The following is a 17,463-nucleotide window of genomic DNA, read 5'->3' as shown; positions in this document are numbered from 1 at the left end:
GATGTAACTTACAAAAACTGAGGAACTTACCTCTCGCGCGTGGCTTTTGTTGTAACCTGCTATCGAAGTGCCATCTGTTATCAAAGTATCCGCATGACCAGCGTGATTTCTAGGATTAAAAAGTTGTTCAATGGAGTAATAGTATAATGTCATATTTTTCAAAATAGACACATTTTCGTTAAAAACAACTTTCTTTGATAAATTTAGGCTGATGTAAAAACACGCTGGTGATGATCATTTAATGATATTTAAATGTTTAGGATGAAAACCTACATTAAACGATATGTTCTATCTCCACCGGGTTTGTTATGTTTAGATCACTTACTTAACAATATGTGTCAGGTGGATGTTAATTCAAATTGTAAGGTCGATCCGCGATCGACTTTCATCAGCTATAATAAGGTTATTACCTCATACCCATACTTTCTTACTGCATATCGCTTCTAACGCTTATAGTTACTTAATTAAGTAAAAAATGACGATGAATGTGTCTTATGGTTACCACATGGTAAATAATGTACATAAATGTATTTTTATGAAAGTTAAATGTTCATACACACAAGATGGATTTTCCAATTCTGTTGCGAGATTTGGCGAAATCTAACCCTTTTAAGACTGTATTGTAATACTATGTAAAACAAACGTGTAACACAAGATTCTGAAATTATTCCAAAAATAATATAAGGAACACGCTACTTTAAATATGGTGGTGCATTTAAGAAGTATTTGAATGATTCTTTAGCAAATGGAAAGATACAAAACTTTTTTTTAGTGTTTCAAATGGGTTTCTAAATGGTTTGAATACATGTCGCATGGATTAATCACCACATATTTGGACACAGTTAGTTTGTTATCTTTAAATGGCTTTGTAGTATATCACCTTTGTAACCATATCCTTGCAGAAAACAGAACGAAACCGTATTGATTTTTTTCAGTCCTTGGCAGCAAAGCCCTAACAATGTTGCTGGTATGGAAAACTGCGGTGTTTTACGTATGAATGGGATGTTCGATGACAGGAACTGCTCATCAATGGCCAACTTTATATGCTACCAGCAGCAGTACAATAGTCAGTCTTTTACATATAACGGCCACCGGAAAAAACTTTGCGAAACCGAAATTTCGCATATTCAAGTATTTTTCTTGGAGATTTGCTACTTTGAGATAAAGCAGGCGATACAAGTCTTATTTTTTTTTTAATAATTGATTATTTTGGCATACAAAATGCGTTTTTTTCGCTATGAAATATTATGACTGTATACACGTTTTAAATCGTGTTCAACATTGTACCATTACACAGTATAGATCTACCTTTCTTGGACACATTTTGGACATTCTAAAACATGACATTCATCTTCAATACAATAATAAATCAATGGACTAAACAATCAATAAAATAACGACTGTCGCTTAAAATTACTTCATGTCGATCAGATTTAATGACTACTTAATTATAAGAACAACGGAATTTAGCAATTTGTTTTTCGAATGTAAAAGGTCACATGAATAAAAAAGATACTCCTTTTGATATATCATAGATTAAAATGTTTGTGGGTATACTATCTTGGAGAATTTTCTCGATTATAGCCAATTAACATACGTTTTACAAGCAATCAAATCTTGTTTTAATATTAATAGAACAATTACACAGTTTTATATTTTTACTAAGCCAAACGTCTCCAAATCCATAAGTGAATAAAATACGTTTTTTTAGTTATAACCCATTTATTCTTTTCGATATCATTGTGTAATTTAACATTATATACCGATATTTAGGATATCGATCTTTTGTCATCGTAATTTGCCAATATAATACTGATATAACTAAGTAAATATTAACAATATTACATTTAAACATATTAATGAATATCTGAAAATTCTATTCCGTGTTATTTCAATCTTTAAGTCACACAAGGTTTGACCATCGAAGGCAACAAGTACACAATATTCAGCATATCAAACATATCCATAACTTCTCTATTATGATTAAATAGTAAAGGTTTATTTGCTGTCCTTAGCCGCAACTGGTTAAGCTTTCCGCCATGATATTGGCATAAAAGGTAATGCAAGTTATGTTCAAATGTTAAATCTATCACATTGTTATCGAACACAATTCTCATATAACCGAAGCGGACCTCCGTTTCTGAATACAATAATTTCGGTCTGTTTGGGGTGAATAGTCTTACGTATTTTTTCAAAATTCCGAATTTCTTATCGTACCTAAATAGTAGTGTTAGTGCAGCTCGCGACGTACACATTCAATATCATCGCTGATTATTATACCCATATGACCTGCAGATCTTTGAAAGGGAGAAAACTCGTTTATGAATAGGGTAAAGATTAGTGTTTTGCTATCGTCCCCTTGTCAGGTACTGATAATGCAAATTATGTTTTGAAAACCGTTATTATCATACTAAACATCCGCGTAAAATTGAACATATAGATTCTAAAACGTGAAATAATTTCCTCGTATACCATTTTAATCATACTTGTAAAGATTTTACCAAGAATAGACTATCAAAGGCCTTTTAAAAATAAATCCACGAACAACACATACAATCTACCACGAGGTCTGCTTAGATGTTTATGCACCATGCTTTGGAAAGTAAATAAATTGTAAGTCGTTGCATATCCGTAATCCAGCTTTTCAATTTTGTTTGTATAAATCAGACAAATGCATAATCTTGTATACACAATATTAAAGAATATTGTATACGTTACATACATACATTAACACAATACTTTTGTAGTGAGAACGGTAGTCTCGAGCACCAGACTAATTTAGTGGAACGATAATGTTCTCTCGCCAAATACATAGAACCAGAATCAATTCAACGATTTTTTTTATAAATCTCGGCCCAAATCGTCGCTTTTTACGACTCGACACTTTGGGTTTTAAAATAACTTGCGCTTTTTTATCAAACATTATCTCTGAATTCAAAAGTTGATCTTGTTCGTCGTGATTTTCGTTCAACACAAGATATATATCGGCAAAGCTTGAATGATTGTTTCCATATATTTAGTTTTAATCTTTTGACTGCCCTCTATTTAATTTCAAAATACCTTTGTGTTATCAGGTGTTCAAATTTACTTATTTCTTTTTCAAGTCTGATACCATGTTTGATCTTGGCACATATTTTAAAACTCTCTTCGGAGCATTACACTGCATTTTTTTTATCTAATACGGCATTAGTTTCCCGAAACACATCACGTGTACTTGCCTGTTAAGATACGTAAAATTCATTGTCCCACCACGGTTTATCATCATAATTGCATTCACTATATTTAGTCTTCATTTAATAAGCTACTGTATATACAGATAAACGTATCATTTGATCAACTGCTTTGTCGATGTCCGTGTATACGTTTGCTTGATAATTGACAGTGATCTCTTATTTGCACATTTTCTTGAATGTGTGACAATTTAAAACATGCAATTTTAAAAGATAAGAAAACGTTCCATAAATATCATGTTTTCAGCTCAAGCTCCGGACAATCAGGGCTGCGGCCAGTGGATCAGAGCGGGTAAACTGTGCTATGGGTTTATTGGCGGTTCCAAAGTGGCTGCGTGGCAAGATGCGAAAAGTTACTGCAAGCAACATAGCGCGAATCTGGTCAAGGTCGACTCATTCGACAAGCAGGTGCAGAGCAAACAGATATGTTTTGAACTGTGCTTGCACGTTAAATGAAGCACATCACATTTAAGATGCATTAACTCTTTACAGTTAGTCGTTGAAGCGTTATTTACTGTGACGGGGGGATGGGGGGGGGGTCTCGTCAGAAAGATACGTTATATAATTAATTTATTTCTTGTATTAAGCTTATGTGTCTTCATGTTTATTACTTTTTAAAAACCGTTGTCATCCATAGCCGAAACTTCACTTGTATTGTCTTACTATTGGATTTCATTGAGCTGGTAATAGTAAAAAATATGGCATTCATATGAAAAAAAAAATAATCAGAAAGTCCATGTCATCATTTGCGCGCATATATTGTTTACTATCGTATATATAACAATTTGTCTTACGTTGTATTCCTTAAGGCCTGGCTGAATATGCAGATGCTTGATCCAGCTAACGACAAGTTCATGTGGACAGGCATGAACGACATCAGTACCGAGGGCCAGTACGTCTGGTCGGATTCTTCGAGTGTTAACCAGTCATATATGTAAGCAATAGGCGCAGTTTCACAATTACTTAGTAAATCACTGTGAGATAAAAAGGGCGTATTCTTCGACCGTTAACCAGTTATATATGTAAGTAATAGGCGCAGGTTCACAAGTAAATCATTGTGAGATAAAAAGGGCGTATTCTTCGACCGTTAACCAGTTATATATTTAAGCAATGGGCTCAGTTTCACACGTAAATCATTGTGAGATAAAAAGGGCGTATTATTCGACCGTTAACCAGTTATATATGTAAGCTATGAGCACACTACACACGTCAATAACACTGAGATGAATATTTTCATGAAGTAATTATCCATATCTTTATTTGCTGCAAATGATCGCTGTTCCAATTTAAGATTTTGGTTCATTTGGACCTTACATGCATCGATTGTAAGGTTAATAACCACGTGCAAAAATGCAATATGTTACAAATATTTTTGTTGGTTTTTGCCTCTTACACTCTGAAGTGCCATTTAGGTGTTTAAATTCCGGCCTACACAGTCATTAATACGCAGCCACACAGGTAACAATAATTGAATTCAATTGAACCATTTGAGCAATGACTTACTTAGACTCTACGGTTTTTTTTAGCAACTGGAATCAGGAACCAAACGACTACAAAGGTCAAGAGGACTGCGGTCTGATTAGTTCTAGTGGCTATTATAATGACATGAGCTGTCAACAACAGGTCGCAGCCATTTGTGAGATTGACAACCTTGGTAAGAAAACTCATTGCCTATGAAATTATATTACATTATAATAATTCGATCACCACTTTTGTATTGCATTTGTCTATTTGCGCTAGATATGGGGTCCGCATACCCTGTTATAACGATATTTTCTAATGGAACCGATTATACATAAACACACGAAATACTGCCACGAAACATGCCGTATTGATTCTAGTTCTCATACAGACTAAGCAGTGCTTTGAAGATGTATCAACAAATAAATTATTTAAAAATGACAACACATATAAAAATCCTATGCGTTTTACACAATTTTATTTTATGCTTTCCGATGGTTTATAGAGCAATATCAGTGAATAAAAACTTATATTTCAATGTTTTAAACAGTGAAAGATGACAGTGAAAATTATCGATAATGTTCATTGTTTTACCGGAACTATTTTCAGATATATTTGTTTTCCTCATTGTGACCCCCAATTAAAGGCAAATTTTTCAAAGGGGGACTACTCTGCAAAGATGTTTATAAAAACATACTAAATAGCTTCATTTTCAAATACATGGGGGCGCCCAACGGGAAATTATATTGTCCGGAAAGGCAAAATACAAAACTAATCATTCGTAAGCATAAAATAAAAAGAAAATGTATTGGATTTGGTGGAATATCGATTAATTCACTCGTGATCATAGAAGAAAAATATTTATAATATCTATGATCACACGTGAATTAAAATCGACATTCCACCACATCCAACAAATATCCCCTGTATGATCATTGTGTTTAAAGTCAATGCCAACGTTTCATAGGAATATTAATTAATATTCGACAATAAAATGATTAACGTGAACAAAATACGGCCAATTACATTTGCTTTTAACTCTCAACTGTATTGTTACTCTTAAAGCGGGTATATACGATTTTGTCAAATATTTATGAATTTATATAAAATGTGTAAAAAACTTATTATATATATTTCAATATAAATTAAAATAAAAGTTAAGAAGAACATGTGTCGAAAATTGCGAAATAAGCCAGATATTTATTTCTGAAATTGAAAACGGCTGTACAGGCGAATTCGCCAGCATGTACACCAAACATGTACGATGTGAATCTAAACTTAGTGTAACGGTTTATTTGAATTTCTGCAACGATATCTATTCATACGACACACGAACACTAACCCCGATCCTAATACAAAGACGAATGCTTCGGTTATTGTTGGAAAATATGTACGTCACAATCGGCTCGGGGCGCTAATTTGTCTTTGCTGCATTTTATGAAATTCGGCTTTAATGTATAATTTTTCTTGCCCATTTTAGGTTATTGTAACATATTTTATCGATATATTACAATTAAACGCGTATAAAAAATCGTATATACCCGCTTTAACAATAAATGAAATCTGATTAAATGCAAGCGAAGTTAGTGAAACATTCCATTCAAATATATGTTTCATAAACGCAGATGCCACAATTATGTCCCACATATCTTTGCAGCATCTTGCCCTAGTAGCAGCTGGGTTGCTAACAACAACAACTGTTATTTCTTCACACCATACAAGAATAAAACTGCTCTCATGAATCAACTAGAAGCCGCCTCATTTTGTAACTCCCTGTCCGTTGACGGAAACCACGTGGGCGCTCTGTTGTCCGTGGAATCCGCCGCTGAACACGTACGGATAATCTTTAATTTTTAATTTATATATACTGATATTGTACTTAGCAAGTGTAAACTAATTGAAATCCTTGAAAATAAACTATTGAGACAATTTAGTTAATTAAAGGAAGACAAATCATATTCACTTAACCTAGAAATATTTTCTTTGCAAAGTTTTCAATTAAGTTAATGTCTTGATCGCGTTGAAATAGCAGTATGCTGAAGTAAGAAAACACTATATGAAAACAAATGCCTTCGATTGGACACTTGAAAGAAACACGTATAAAACTAGTTGTATCATTGGACACAACTTTGAAGAACACAATTAAAAGTTTAGATAACTTTCATTGTAATATTAGCAGTCCTTACACTAAAACCATGTCCTGTACTCATTACTCGTAATTTAGATTTATTTACAAGCATAAATGGATTCGCACTGTAGGACTTTATCAAGAACCAAGTCACGAACCCGCAATATGCCGACAATGCCGTCGGTTGGTGGACTTCAATGTCGGACCAACAGACCGAAGGATACTGGACATTTGCCACCGGACCTATCTTTGATCCCTCTCTAGTGTACGTTTGAGTCTGTTCACAAAGCATCGTTATGTTACCATGGTCTTTTGTAATTAGGTAGCAAAAATGTAATAAAGTACCATTATATAACGACAACTACGTTTTAAGTCAATCAATAGATAAGCAGAACAAAATAAAACCAATATGTTAAGGTAAAAGACAATGTTCAATTATTCTACAAATATTATTCAACCTTATAGCCGAGCACGAAACTCATTTTGATAGACAAAAACGAAAACCTAAGCTTGTATTGCTGATTCATAAAGTTTTGTCAAAGTGACATAGTTATTGGTTGCACATGACCCAGGATGGAACTTAGTATTGATATTGTCAAGATAAACTTTCTGAATAGATTAATCAAGATTTAGAAAAACATGTTGATTCTGTAGTGATTTCAATGGTTTTCAAAGATTTGATATGGATACCTAGGTTTAAAACAACAAACTTTTTACCCTCTTTGTAGCGACTGGAACGGTGAGCCGAGCACCAAACCCGACGACGACTGTGGAGTGATCACATTCGCGGGTGCCTACCACATGCGCCCGTGCAGCTGGCAACTGAACTTCATCTGTGAGCGCTATGCGTACGGAGTCACTGGAGGTAATCAGGCTGACTTTAATTATTAACGGGAAAAAAATATTAACACATTTTCATTCGAGAGCTATTTTTAATATATAAACACATCTCAAATGAAGCAAATAATCCGGATCTGCAATACGTTTAGCTTTCCCATATGATATTGTGTGGTTTAAAGTAAAAATAATTGATGGTGTTAAATAATCTCTGTTGAAATATCAGCATTTTAATGTCGGATATCAATTTTTGACACGGTGTTCGACACATATTCGAGTCACAAAGTCCCATCTAGTATGTGTTAAAGAAACAGCAATCCCTAGCAATACGGAAGATGCGAATAGTTTAAATTGAGATTTTACAAACCAAACTATTTAAATAGTGTAACTGAGCCCTTTCGTCTAAATGCCCCTCTATATCTGTTTCGTTGTGTTTTGCAGGTGCTGCCAGCGTAACAATATCTATGTTTTCAATTCTCACACTGGTTTTGTCAACACGTCTGGTTGTGTAGTCCATGGACATACTTGTATAAGGCCAGTGGTTTGTGCAATAGGCATTTATGCAAGAGTGTGGTGTGTTTTGTGTTTGCAGGTTGATAGAAATGTCTTTATTGTAATAACTATGTAATTAGCAATTATGAATCGAACGGTTATTAAAACTCAGCAGCCGTGCATCAAAAATAGCTATGTGCAATCGTCACATTGTGAAAGGTACATGATTGTTGAGCCCGTTTTAACCACAGCAAAAATTTGTTCAATTCATGTTAATTTTGAAACCAATAAACTGAAAAATATGAGATACATAATTTACACAGTTTGTATTGTTAAACTTTCAAATGCTGGGTTTTAACAAAAAATAATATTGTTACTATCTAAGAAATGGAAAATAAAGTAACTATTATGAATCGAAACGTATGTTAAAAGTTGGAGCTGATTCATATGGAAAACATGTCGTTGAATGTATGCTGCACATAAAGCCATAGATTCAGAAAATGAAAACGTTAACAATTCACCGAAATGTACTTGTATAAAAACAACAATTCAGCTTATATTCTTTATAAAAATGTATGTGCTCTTTCATTTAAAAAATAACGTGAATAAAATTATATATGCTATGTATATAAAATGTATTTGTGTTTTCCTTTATTTAGATTAACATCATGAAAGAATAAGGAGATACAGGGGATAAAGCAACGCCCTTAACGAATAAAATTAATCCCAGCAAACATTGATCTTAACCAAAGCGCATGCGCAGAAAAGGGAATGATGGCGTGTGCTATACATCGCATTTTTTGACACAGTTTAAAATAGATTAGACAGAGAAACTTAAAATAGTTTATTTCATTATTCCATGTTTCCTTTTGAGAATTTTCAACAACAAAAAACGTCAGTAATGAACACTAACGATGAATGCATGTCATGATTCAATTATTTAACACAAAAAGTATCAAGCCTTTCTAAAATGATAAACGCATTGCCATTAAGCTTCGGCGTGAGGTTATTTGTAGTTTCCACCAATTTACACTATATTCTCGTTAAAACGTATAAGTAAGCTTACTTATATTCATTATAATATAATATTATATTGCTAGTTACAAATTAAATTGTTATATTTCGTCAATTGTAAACTCATAATCAGGTGTAAGATATCAAGGTTTTTGTCTGATGTACACAACAACGGCCGATTTAAACAAAACCACACGAAATTATTTACAAAATTATTACATTTTTGAAACTAAAGTTGTTTTTCTGAAAACACAAACAGAAAAGAACTTATATATTGACCAGTAGACCAGATGTTTATTTACTTCTTCATTTTCTGTAGACGATAATTAAAGCTATAAAACAATTTCATTATGTATAGTTATATGATTTTATGTTCAGTACTTAAATCAAAGAATTGTAGTGACCATGAGCCAAAAAAGCAAGATATTTGCTATTTAACACATTTTTGTTCAACAGCTGTTTAACAACTGTAAAGCGAACATAATTCGAATTATTAATCGTTTTTTTAGTCTACCCTTTTGACTGTATTTATTGTACAGTTTCTAGAACATTCCTGTGCATTGACTTTATAGACTTTAAAGAATTTAAAGGCAGGTTTCATTTGTTTTAAGTTCTGCAGAAACCCTGCGCATAAATTATTGTGATATAAATCACCGCTTAACTGTAGCCTTCAATAAAAACGCGTGCACAAAGTATCCTTTAACTTAAATATAGAGCTTAACGTGAAAAAATTAATTAATGTACAATGCAACTTAACGCTAAAAGATATCAATAAATCTTAATATATACCGATTTAAAAGATTTTGTTAAAAAATAACAATCTGGAATTAGGGATGTCTAGTATTTTTATTTTTATATTTGGAATATTTCTTACAGAAATTCCTTTAAGCAAACAGCGCAGACCCAGATGAGACGCCGCATGATGCGGCGTCTCATCTGGGTCTGCGCTGTTTGCCAAGGCCTTTTTTCTCGACGCTGGGCATAACTGGGTTAAATTAATGCAGCCTCAGGCGTTGACTTCACAACTTTCAAACCCTCACACACATGGATGAGATATGTTTAATCGGCAAATCTCGTATATTGACGGTAGGAATAAGTGAGCGTTTTAAGAGTTATTGACGCGAGAGCACAGGCTAGATGGCGCTCTGCTCGCTAGTACAAAAGGAAATCAGATGCGAGTTTGAGTTACGTCTTCCGCTTATGCATTGCTGTACTAATATAAGTAAAGGTTTCCGAGTTGTGAAAAGAAAAATGTGGCTTTGTGTAAGTACGTAGCATTTTTAATCCTTAAACGTTGCCGTTGCTGACTGCGTCTCGTTGACGTTTAAGAACTAGTTTAAGCTTCCGAATATCACCGAATAATGACAGGCAATGACCTGGTTAGTGAAGCTATACTCTAGTTATTCATTAAGGCAACGGGTTTCGAAGAATTGGGATGCTCTGAGTCAGGTAAGCTGCTGTGGGACCATGTTCAAGTCAGTTAAGCAGTAACAGTGTCATTGGGGTCGAATACGGGAAGATGTGCTCGAGTAAAGGCGTTATTGAAGCCGCGAGTCATATTTAGCTCGAGCCGGCATCGCAGAAGCCATAAACCCGTTTGACTAATAGATCATAATATATAGTTGAGGCCTGAAACATCAGTTAGGCATTAGTCCGCTTCACTGAAGCCTGAAGATTCATTGATGCATACATCCTCAGTACATCACAATGAACATGTTAGGCGACCCGATTTTAAGTCTTATAAATACAAGATAATCATTCTGAGAATAAACTTACGTAATGCTATTTTATTTTTATAGTGTTTTTGGAAACTTCGGAGAGAACAATATAACGGTGGGCCGCGCACTTAACGCTAGGTGGCGACCTTAAAAAGGCGTTCCGCGCGATACAATACAGTTTTTAAGTAATGAATTGATAATAACTGAGATTATTTCAAACATTGTAATTTATGCAGTAGATGCATTTATTGACATTTTTGAAATACCATCATATGTGAACATGTCCATTTAAAAAATGTTTTAATGCCACATTGCTTCACAACAAACAGTTTTGACGTCGATCGTATCGCTTATCCGCTGGTGGAGAAAGCAATTAAGATCTAAGATGCATTAAGATCAATATGTTACCTTATCAACTGGCATAATACTACGTCATCTATGCTGGTGGGTTGTTTGATCGATATTGATATGAACATAGGATAGGTTGAGTCTGTTGCCAAGTAATGCAACATTAAAATAGTCTTATTGCAATTAGACTAAAATATTTCAGAAATCGAGTTACAACTTTAATATACACAATACATTGTATAGTTATGACATCATACATAGCTCAACTGAAGTATTTCACCTGGTTGCTTCGGCCTTATTTCAATATTATCAAGGCGTTTATTAGAGACCAGAAATCCGATTAAATTTATAATTTTTGTTCTTTTATGGTGTATTGCGATACCGACTTTTTTGAGGCCACCACCAAGCGCTATGTGCGCGACCTCACAATCGCAATGTGCTTTCAGAAACACCAGAAGGTTAATTACAAACAAAATTTATAATTTCACTCAGGTTGCCCGCTTTATGACCAGAAACTGAAAAAAATACAGTCGCCTCAAAAATTAACAACGCGACAAACACGGGACTCAAAAGGCTTTCCTTAGCAAATCTGACCCCAACGAGGTAACCTTGGCTCAGAGACTCCCGCTATTTCAAAACTCCAATTTGAAGCCCTAAAACACCGCACCTCACCAGCGGGACAAGAGCATTATACACAGCGATGTGACACTTAGCCATAGAATCGGCACGCCACGACCATTTCCGAAAACCCTTCGTACTATACGGAGATAGCCGATCTGCTCTTTCGTATTCCCATAACTATTGTGTACATGTTTATCGAAGTTTATCCTGTCACATGCCTTTAAATCAGCCTGATAACTAATAACCACGTAACCTAATAACCCAAAATATATTAGGCTAGTTGACCACGTGACATCGAATATCCGTCAGTCGCTCTGTTTTACTGTGAAATGACGTCATTTTTTTGACGAAATGACGTCATTATTCCAGCAAAACTCTCCAGTTAAACTCCTTTACAGTGTAAATAAAGGGTAAAAAAAAAGCATAAAATAAAAAAACATTAATGTGACATGATAAACAAAATTATAGGTTGGTGACGTGCTCACCCGATAAATTCCTTCGACTTGCCAGCTAACCATTCTCCGTCCACGTCACCAACCTATTTTTCTCTATTTATGAGGTCCTTACGGGCCTAAGGCTACATTATGTGTGAACACGCAATGTTTCCATGCACTTCTACCTAATAACTTACAACACTGTTGAGACAAATGTTGAGCTAGTTGGTCCGTGTATATACCGTCTTTTCGTTTTTCGTTTTGTAATCGACACAACGAAATATGAAAATCAACGCATATTAGTTCATAATCCGATTTTCGTATGACCGAAACAAAAACAAAATACAAAAACTCAATTAACTTCTTTATATCTTTTTTCGTTGTACTAATTATACAACAAAAAACGAAATTGATTTCCCGGTTCACATTTCGTTTCGATCTTCTTATAACGAAAATAAATGTTTGAAAATTGGAACGAATTGTTTGATCCCGTTTACCGTTCTTGGTTTGAAAAAACGGTAAACGAAACACGAAAAACGAGTGGCGTTGTGCGGGCTGCGCAGCTGTCTTGGGGAGGTAACTCATTATTGGCTTTTGGGCGCATTCAACTCCCTTATTTAAGAATATACCACCGATTTTGATTTTCGTCAGCATGGCCTCGTACGTGCTTTTTTCGGGGAACAAACGACACGTCGTAAGAGAAGACGACGTTGATATTTTTAAAATTGGAAGGATTTTCCAGGTACGGTATTGTATTTTTCAAATTGAAATGATAATAATCAGAATATCTAGTTGTTTACCAACCTACCGGTATTTGATGTTGATTTAGGCGAGTCGACCTGGACCCAATATCAAGAACATTCTCAATGTTTTGCGTAACTCAGATGAGCTTTGAGTATCCACTCAGCTGAGTATATCGATTGTCGGTCCTCTCAAATATCAGCTATATGAATATACACGTATTCGTCCGCAAAATCAGGAATGAGTTGGACACAAACTTCAAAAAAACTTAAGAACACGTAATTGAGCATGATCATTGATGGTCAAACTCATATACATTTTTAAAGAAAAGCACACACTCAAAGTAGTGCAGTGTTGTGCCATAATAATGTACTACTGTCTACCGAGAGACTAAATGTGTCATTTTAACATCATAAACACACAAAAAACTATTTGGGTTTTTATAATTAATTATGTTGATAAATGTTTTATTGAAAAATGTTGTTTTCCCATGTGGAAACATTATCTTAGACAATCATACATATGAACACAGTGTGTCAGTGTCACAATCCTTTATTTCAGATTCAGTCAGAAACTATATTTCTGACTGATGATCACAACACTGCTGTATTCCCACAGGCGGATGGGAAATTCTTGCCTGAAGTGTTGATTTTGGGGTCACACTATGAGGTCAACGGAACCTCCATTTCTAATGTTGTTGCCGGACCGTCAACGATTCAGCCTCCACCTATGACAGCCCAGCATACCACAAGCCACGGCAGTTTCGCGTTTGCTGCGCGGGCTGTTCCTGCAGCACAGCCTCACCAGCTGCAGCAGGTTCAGCAACCGCAATTTCGAAGGCCTCCCAACAGATCGTTCCAAAGGTATAAAAAATATCAAACTGCTATCTTACTCAAAATATCAAATTATAATGATAAAGTATACATACACTGATACAAAAAATGTCCATATTGACCAATAACATACAGGCATCATTTTACACTGTTAAAGGTACACATTAAATGACTTTCTATTACAACTTATTGCAGAAGTGTCAGTCTGGTGGAGGCTGACGGGTTAACACTGCATCCTGTGCAGACAGTATATCTGAGGCTGACGGATGCAGATGCAAACATGACATCAGTGACAGAAAGGATCCAGGAGCACCTGGATTCTGTTGAGCCCATAGTAGTCTGTGACTGTAAAGGCATCGAAATAACAGATTGTGCAGGAACAAGCGGTATATAAGATGTTCTTTATTTTAGCCTGTTTGAGCAGAAAGTGCTTATTGTGAGCTTAAGTGACCATTCTTTTTCCAATCATTGGCTGTCATTCGGAAACACTTTAAAAATCATCACTTAAATTTCCTACCAAGTTATTGAACAAACCTCACAGGAATGTGTCAGAAATCCATGCAAAAAAGTTGTTTGCAACACAAAATCACTGGAACTGGGTTTCAAATATAACATAATAAATGAAAAGCAGTCAATGGGAGTCGATGAAACAATTGCATTGCATTTATTTATACTGTACAATTTAAACTTTTACAGTTGTATTATTTAACTGTTCTCGTAACCCCAAACCATTGATAAACATTCTGTTATTTTATTAAAATGTATATGAAAATTATTCGAAGTATAAAATACAGAGATGAGTACTAAAGTGAAGTGTCCTGTTAAGATCCACCAACAATGTCAACATGTTTATATTGATACATGCGTTACAGGGCTGGAGTTCTGGAAATCGCAGACCAGAAAGATTTTCTGCATGACAGAGACGGCCCACCGGGCATTTCTTACAGCACGAAGGAATAAGCGGAGGTATGAATGTAATTATAAAATTTGATTATAAGTATCATTAAGCAACTTAACGGCTAAAAACTTAATTGAATCCTTTCGAACAAAATTATAACAAAAAAACGGAAACCAATTTAACACTTAATGTAACAGTGACCTTGACCTTTGAACTAGTGACCCCAATTTCAATAGGGGACCGGTTATCTTCTGCCCAAGGCCAATGGTCATTCACTGCCCAAGGCCAATGCACATGTGAAGTATCAAGCCAATCGGTCAATTTGTTGACAAGTTATTGATTGGAAACGATTTTCACCCTTATTGTGACAGTGACCTTTGACCTAGTGACCCAAATTTCAAAAGAGTTCATCTGCTGTCAAAGACCAATGTATATGGGAAGTATCAAGCCAATTGGTCCATCTGTTCACAAGTTATTGATTGGAAACGATTTTCACCCTTATAATGACAGTGACCTTTGACCCAGTGACCCAAATTTCAAAAGAGTTCATCTGCCGTCAAAGGCCAATGCATATGGGAAGTATCAAGCCAATTGGTCAATCTGTTCACAAGTTATTGATTGGAAACAAACTGGTCTACCGACAGACTGACCGACTAACCAACATCCAGCAAAACATAATACCCCCTCTCCTTCAAAGGGGGCATGAACAAGAAAGAAAAGAAAAAATAGTTTGATAAAGATCCAATACATTTTACATGTGATATGTCAAGTGATTTCAGCTCTAAAACAAGTAACAGCAGAACACCTTATATGAAATAAAATTCAATATAAATAAACAAACCTAGTTAATAATAACTTAAACAAAATATGTAATGCTTCCAAAAGAGCCCTCTAATTTAAGTAAATTGTAACAAAATATTTACTTTTCAATTATATTATAACGCTCCTTGAAAATTTGGACATTTTAAAATCTTGTTACATAAAGCAGACTTTGTTATGTTACATAAAGCAGGTGAATATCATGTACCACGTCTATAGAAACTTGTAGGCATTGAAATGTTCTGTATGAGACCCTGGTTGTCTAAAATAACACATCACGCGTATGACTGGCTGAGTTAAGGCTATACTTTGGTTTCAACATTTATTTTATGCATTTGTTCCTTAATCAATGTCTACGTATATTTTCTTTGAACAGAAGACGTGAAGGGACATGAGAGGATGAGGCTGTTGACGGGGCAGGAGATGTCCTAGACCAGGTGATGGACCAGGCCCGGGCCGTTCAGAGGCAACTGAGCCAGATGACTACAGGGAAGGTGGTGGTGGCTGTGAACAGGGAGGAAGAACGCGCCATCAAGGACGCGTTCACTTGTGTGATCTGTAAAGGTACATTGATAAGTTGAAAATTGTATTATTTTATTCACATCCAGCTCATTTTAACAGATATTCGAAGAGTGGAAAAACTGTGTTCAAACAAAAACAAAAAAAACGATTTAATAAAATTATTTTTTTTTGTTACATGTCAGCGTTTTAACTTATAAGGTGTTTGAAATAATTTACAATAAATATGTCTTATTAAATATGTTACAATGTTTTCGTAATTTCAATGCTTTGGTCTTGTAAAGAATTTCAAATAATTGTATAAATGTAATAAGCATATTTTCTTAATCCTATAAAGGAAGCACCAAACACAATCATACTGAATCAATTGTCAAAGATGACAGTGTGTCAAACCATAGCTTAAGACATTAAAACCTTTGCCCTGAACCTTATAACAACCTTAAGTGTTTAATTCAGGACCAGTGTCGCACCCTATTTTTGCAACATGTTGCAAATCCCTGGTGGGGTGCAGGACCTGCGTGGACACCTGGTACGACAGACCACCGCCAGCCAGTTGCCCGAAGTGCAGGAGCCAGGACGGCACTCGACATGCCGTGACAGGGCTTAATGAGGCTGTGCATGCCCTAAGGGCAATAGTGGAGAATACAAATTAAATTTATTTGTAGCTCTCATGTGTTGTAAAAAAAAAAATGTGAATACAATTTAGTTAGTAATTCAATTGTTTTTATTACTTGAAGACAGCAGCTACGCTGCACAAAGATATTTTATTACGCAATTATCGTTGAAATGCATTTGACCATATACAATGACAACTAAGAGATACATTGTGATTTACTAGTTATGAAATCTCTACAGTAGAAAGAGAGATGTAGACACGCAAACATCACTCTAATATTTCTAAGTACATAAATAGACATAATTCTGCTTAATTGCAGGGCCGTGGTATAAGCCTTGATCGGTGACTTTGCATTATGACCACAAAGACATGTGTGCAGTTTCAATTAAATATAGAGATATGTACTTGTTGCATGCAAAATTGCTCCTTAACATCATCTTGAATGCAAACTTTAACATGATTACACAAGAGCAAAAGGGGACACAAACCTTATGTAACACAGGGCAAAGTTTAAGGTCTTAGCCAATTAATTATATAATGTTTAATGTAAGATCTGTTTATCTTACTGTAATCATTCATTTTTATCTTTTAAAACAGCCACTCATAATCAAGAACAATATGAAATATAAAGACATTACATTACACAAAAGTAATATTGTTGTCACATCCAACCTGGAATGCGGTGACAATTCCAAGAATGCACAAAACGTGTCAATCCGTATTCTGCTATCAGTGTCACCAGGCTCGAAACGCA

General features: G+C 35.0%; 3 protein-coding genes across 3 annotated transcripts in view; all 3 read left to right on the top strand.

The window, feature by feature from the left end:
• LOC127858474 (macrophage mannose receptor 1-like) overlaps window positions 1–8,786 on the top strand; it is a 46,769-nt gene extending 37,983 nt beyond the window's left edge. The window contains exons 21-28 of the mRNA XM_052395662.1: window positions 936–1,066; window positions 3,478–3,638; window positions 4,040–4,164; window positions 4,757–4,884; window positions 6,349–6,524; window positions 6,951–7,084; window positions 7,548–7,684; window positions 8,098–8,786. Coding sequence (XP_052251622.1) covers window positions 936–1,066; window positions 3,478–3,638; window positions 4,040–4,164; window positions 4,757–4,884; window positions 6,349–6,524; window positions 6,951–7,084; window positions 7,548–7,684; window positions 8,098–8,168 — 1,063 coding nt within the window. The 3' untranslated portion in view covers window positions 8,169–8,786. The remainder of the gene's footprint in view (window positions 1–935; window positions 1,067–3,477; window positions 3,639–4,039; window positions 4,165–4,756; window positions 4,885–6,348; window positions 6,525–6,950; window positions 7,085–7,547; window positions 7,685–8,097) is intronic.
• Window positions 1–17,463, top strand: part of LOC127857824 (uncharacterized) — a 152,619-nt gene that overhangs the window by 70,657 nt on the left and 64,499 nt on the right. The gene's annotated exons all lie outside the window — the stretch shown is intronic.
• Window positions 16,009–16,746, top strand: LOC127857823 (uncharacterized). Its single transcript, XM_052394507.1, has 2 exons — window positions 16,009–16,138; window positions 16,550–16,746. Exons 1-2 carry the CDS (start codon window positions 16,015–16,017, stop codon window positions 16,744–16,746), a joined length of 321 nt encoding a protein of 106 aa, XP_052250467.1. The 5' UTR covers window positions 16,009–16,014.

Source organism: Dreissena polymorpha, chromosome 14, assembly GCF_020536995.1.
Source record: "Dreissena polymorpha isolate Duluth1 chromosome 14, UMN_Dpol_1.0, whole genome shotgun sequence".
Lineage (NCBI taxonomy): Eukaryota > Metazoa > Mollusca > Bivalvia > Myida > Dreissenidae > Dreissena > Dreissena polymorpha.
Note: the sequence above shows the minus strand (reverse complement) of the source record. Positions and strands in the feature narration are given on the sequence as shown.

What these genes read in the sequence shown, in the direction of transcription:
- LOC127857823 (XM_052394507.1), top strand. Translation starts at nt 16,015, where the DNA reads ATGGACCAGGCCCGGGCCGTTCAGAGGCAACTGAGCCAGATGACTACA. An exon ending in CACTTGTGTGATCTGTAAAG is followed by an intron (nt 16,139 to 16,549) that starts GTACATTGATAA and finishes TGTTTAATTCAG; the next exon opens with GACCAGTGTCGCACCCTATT.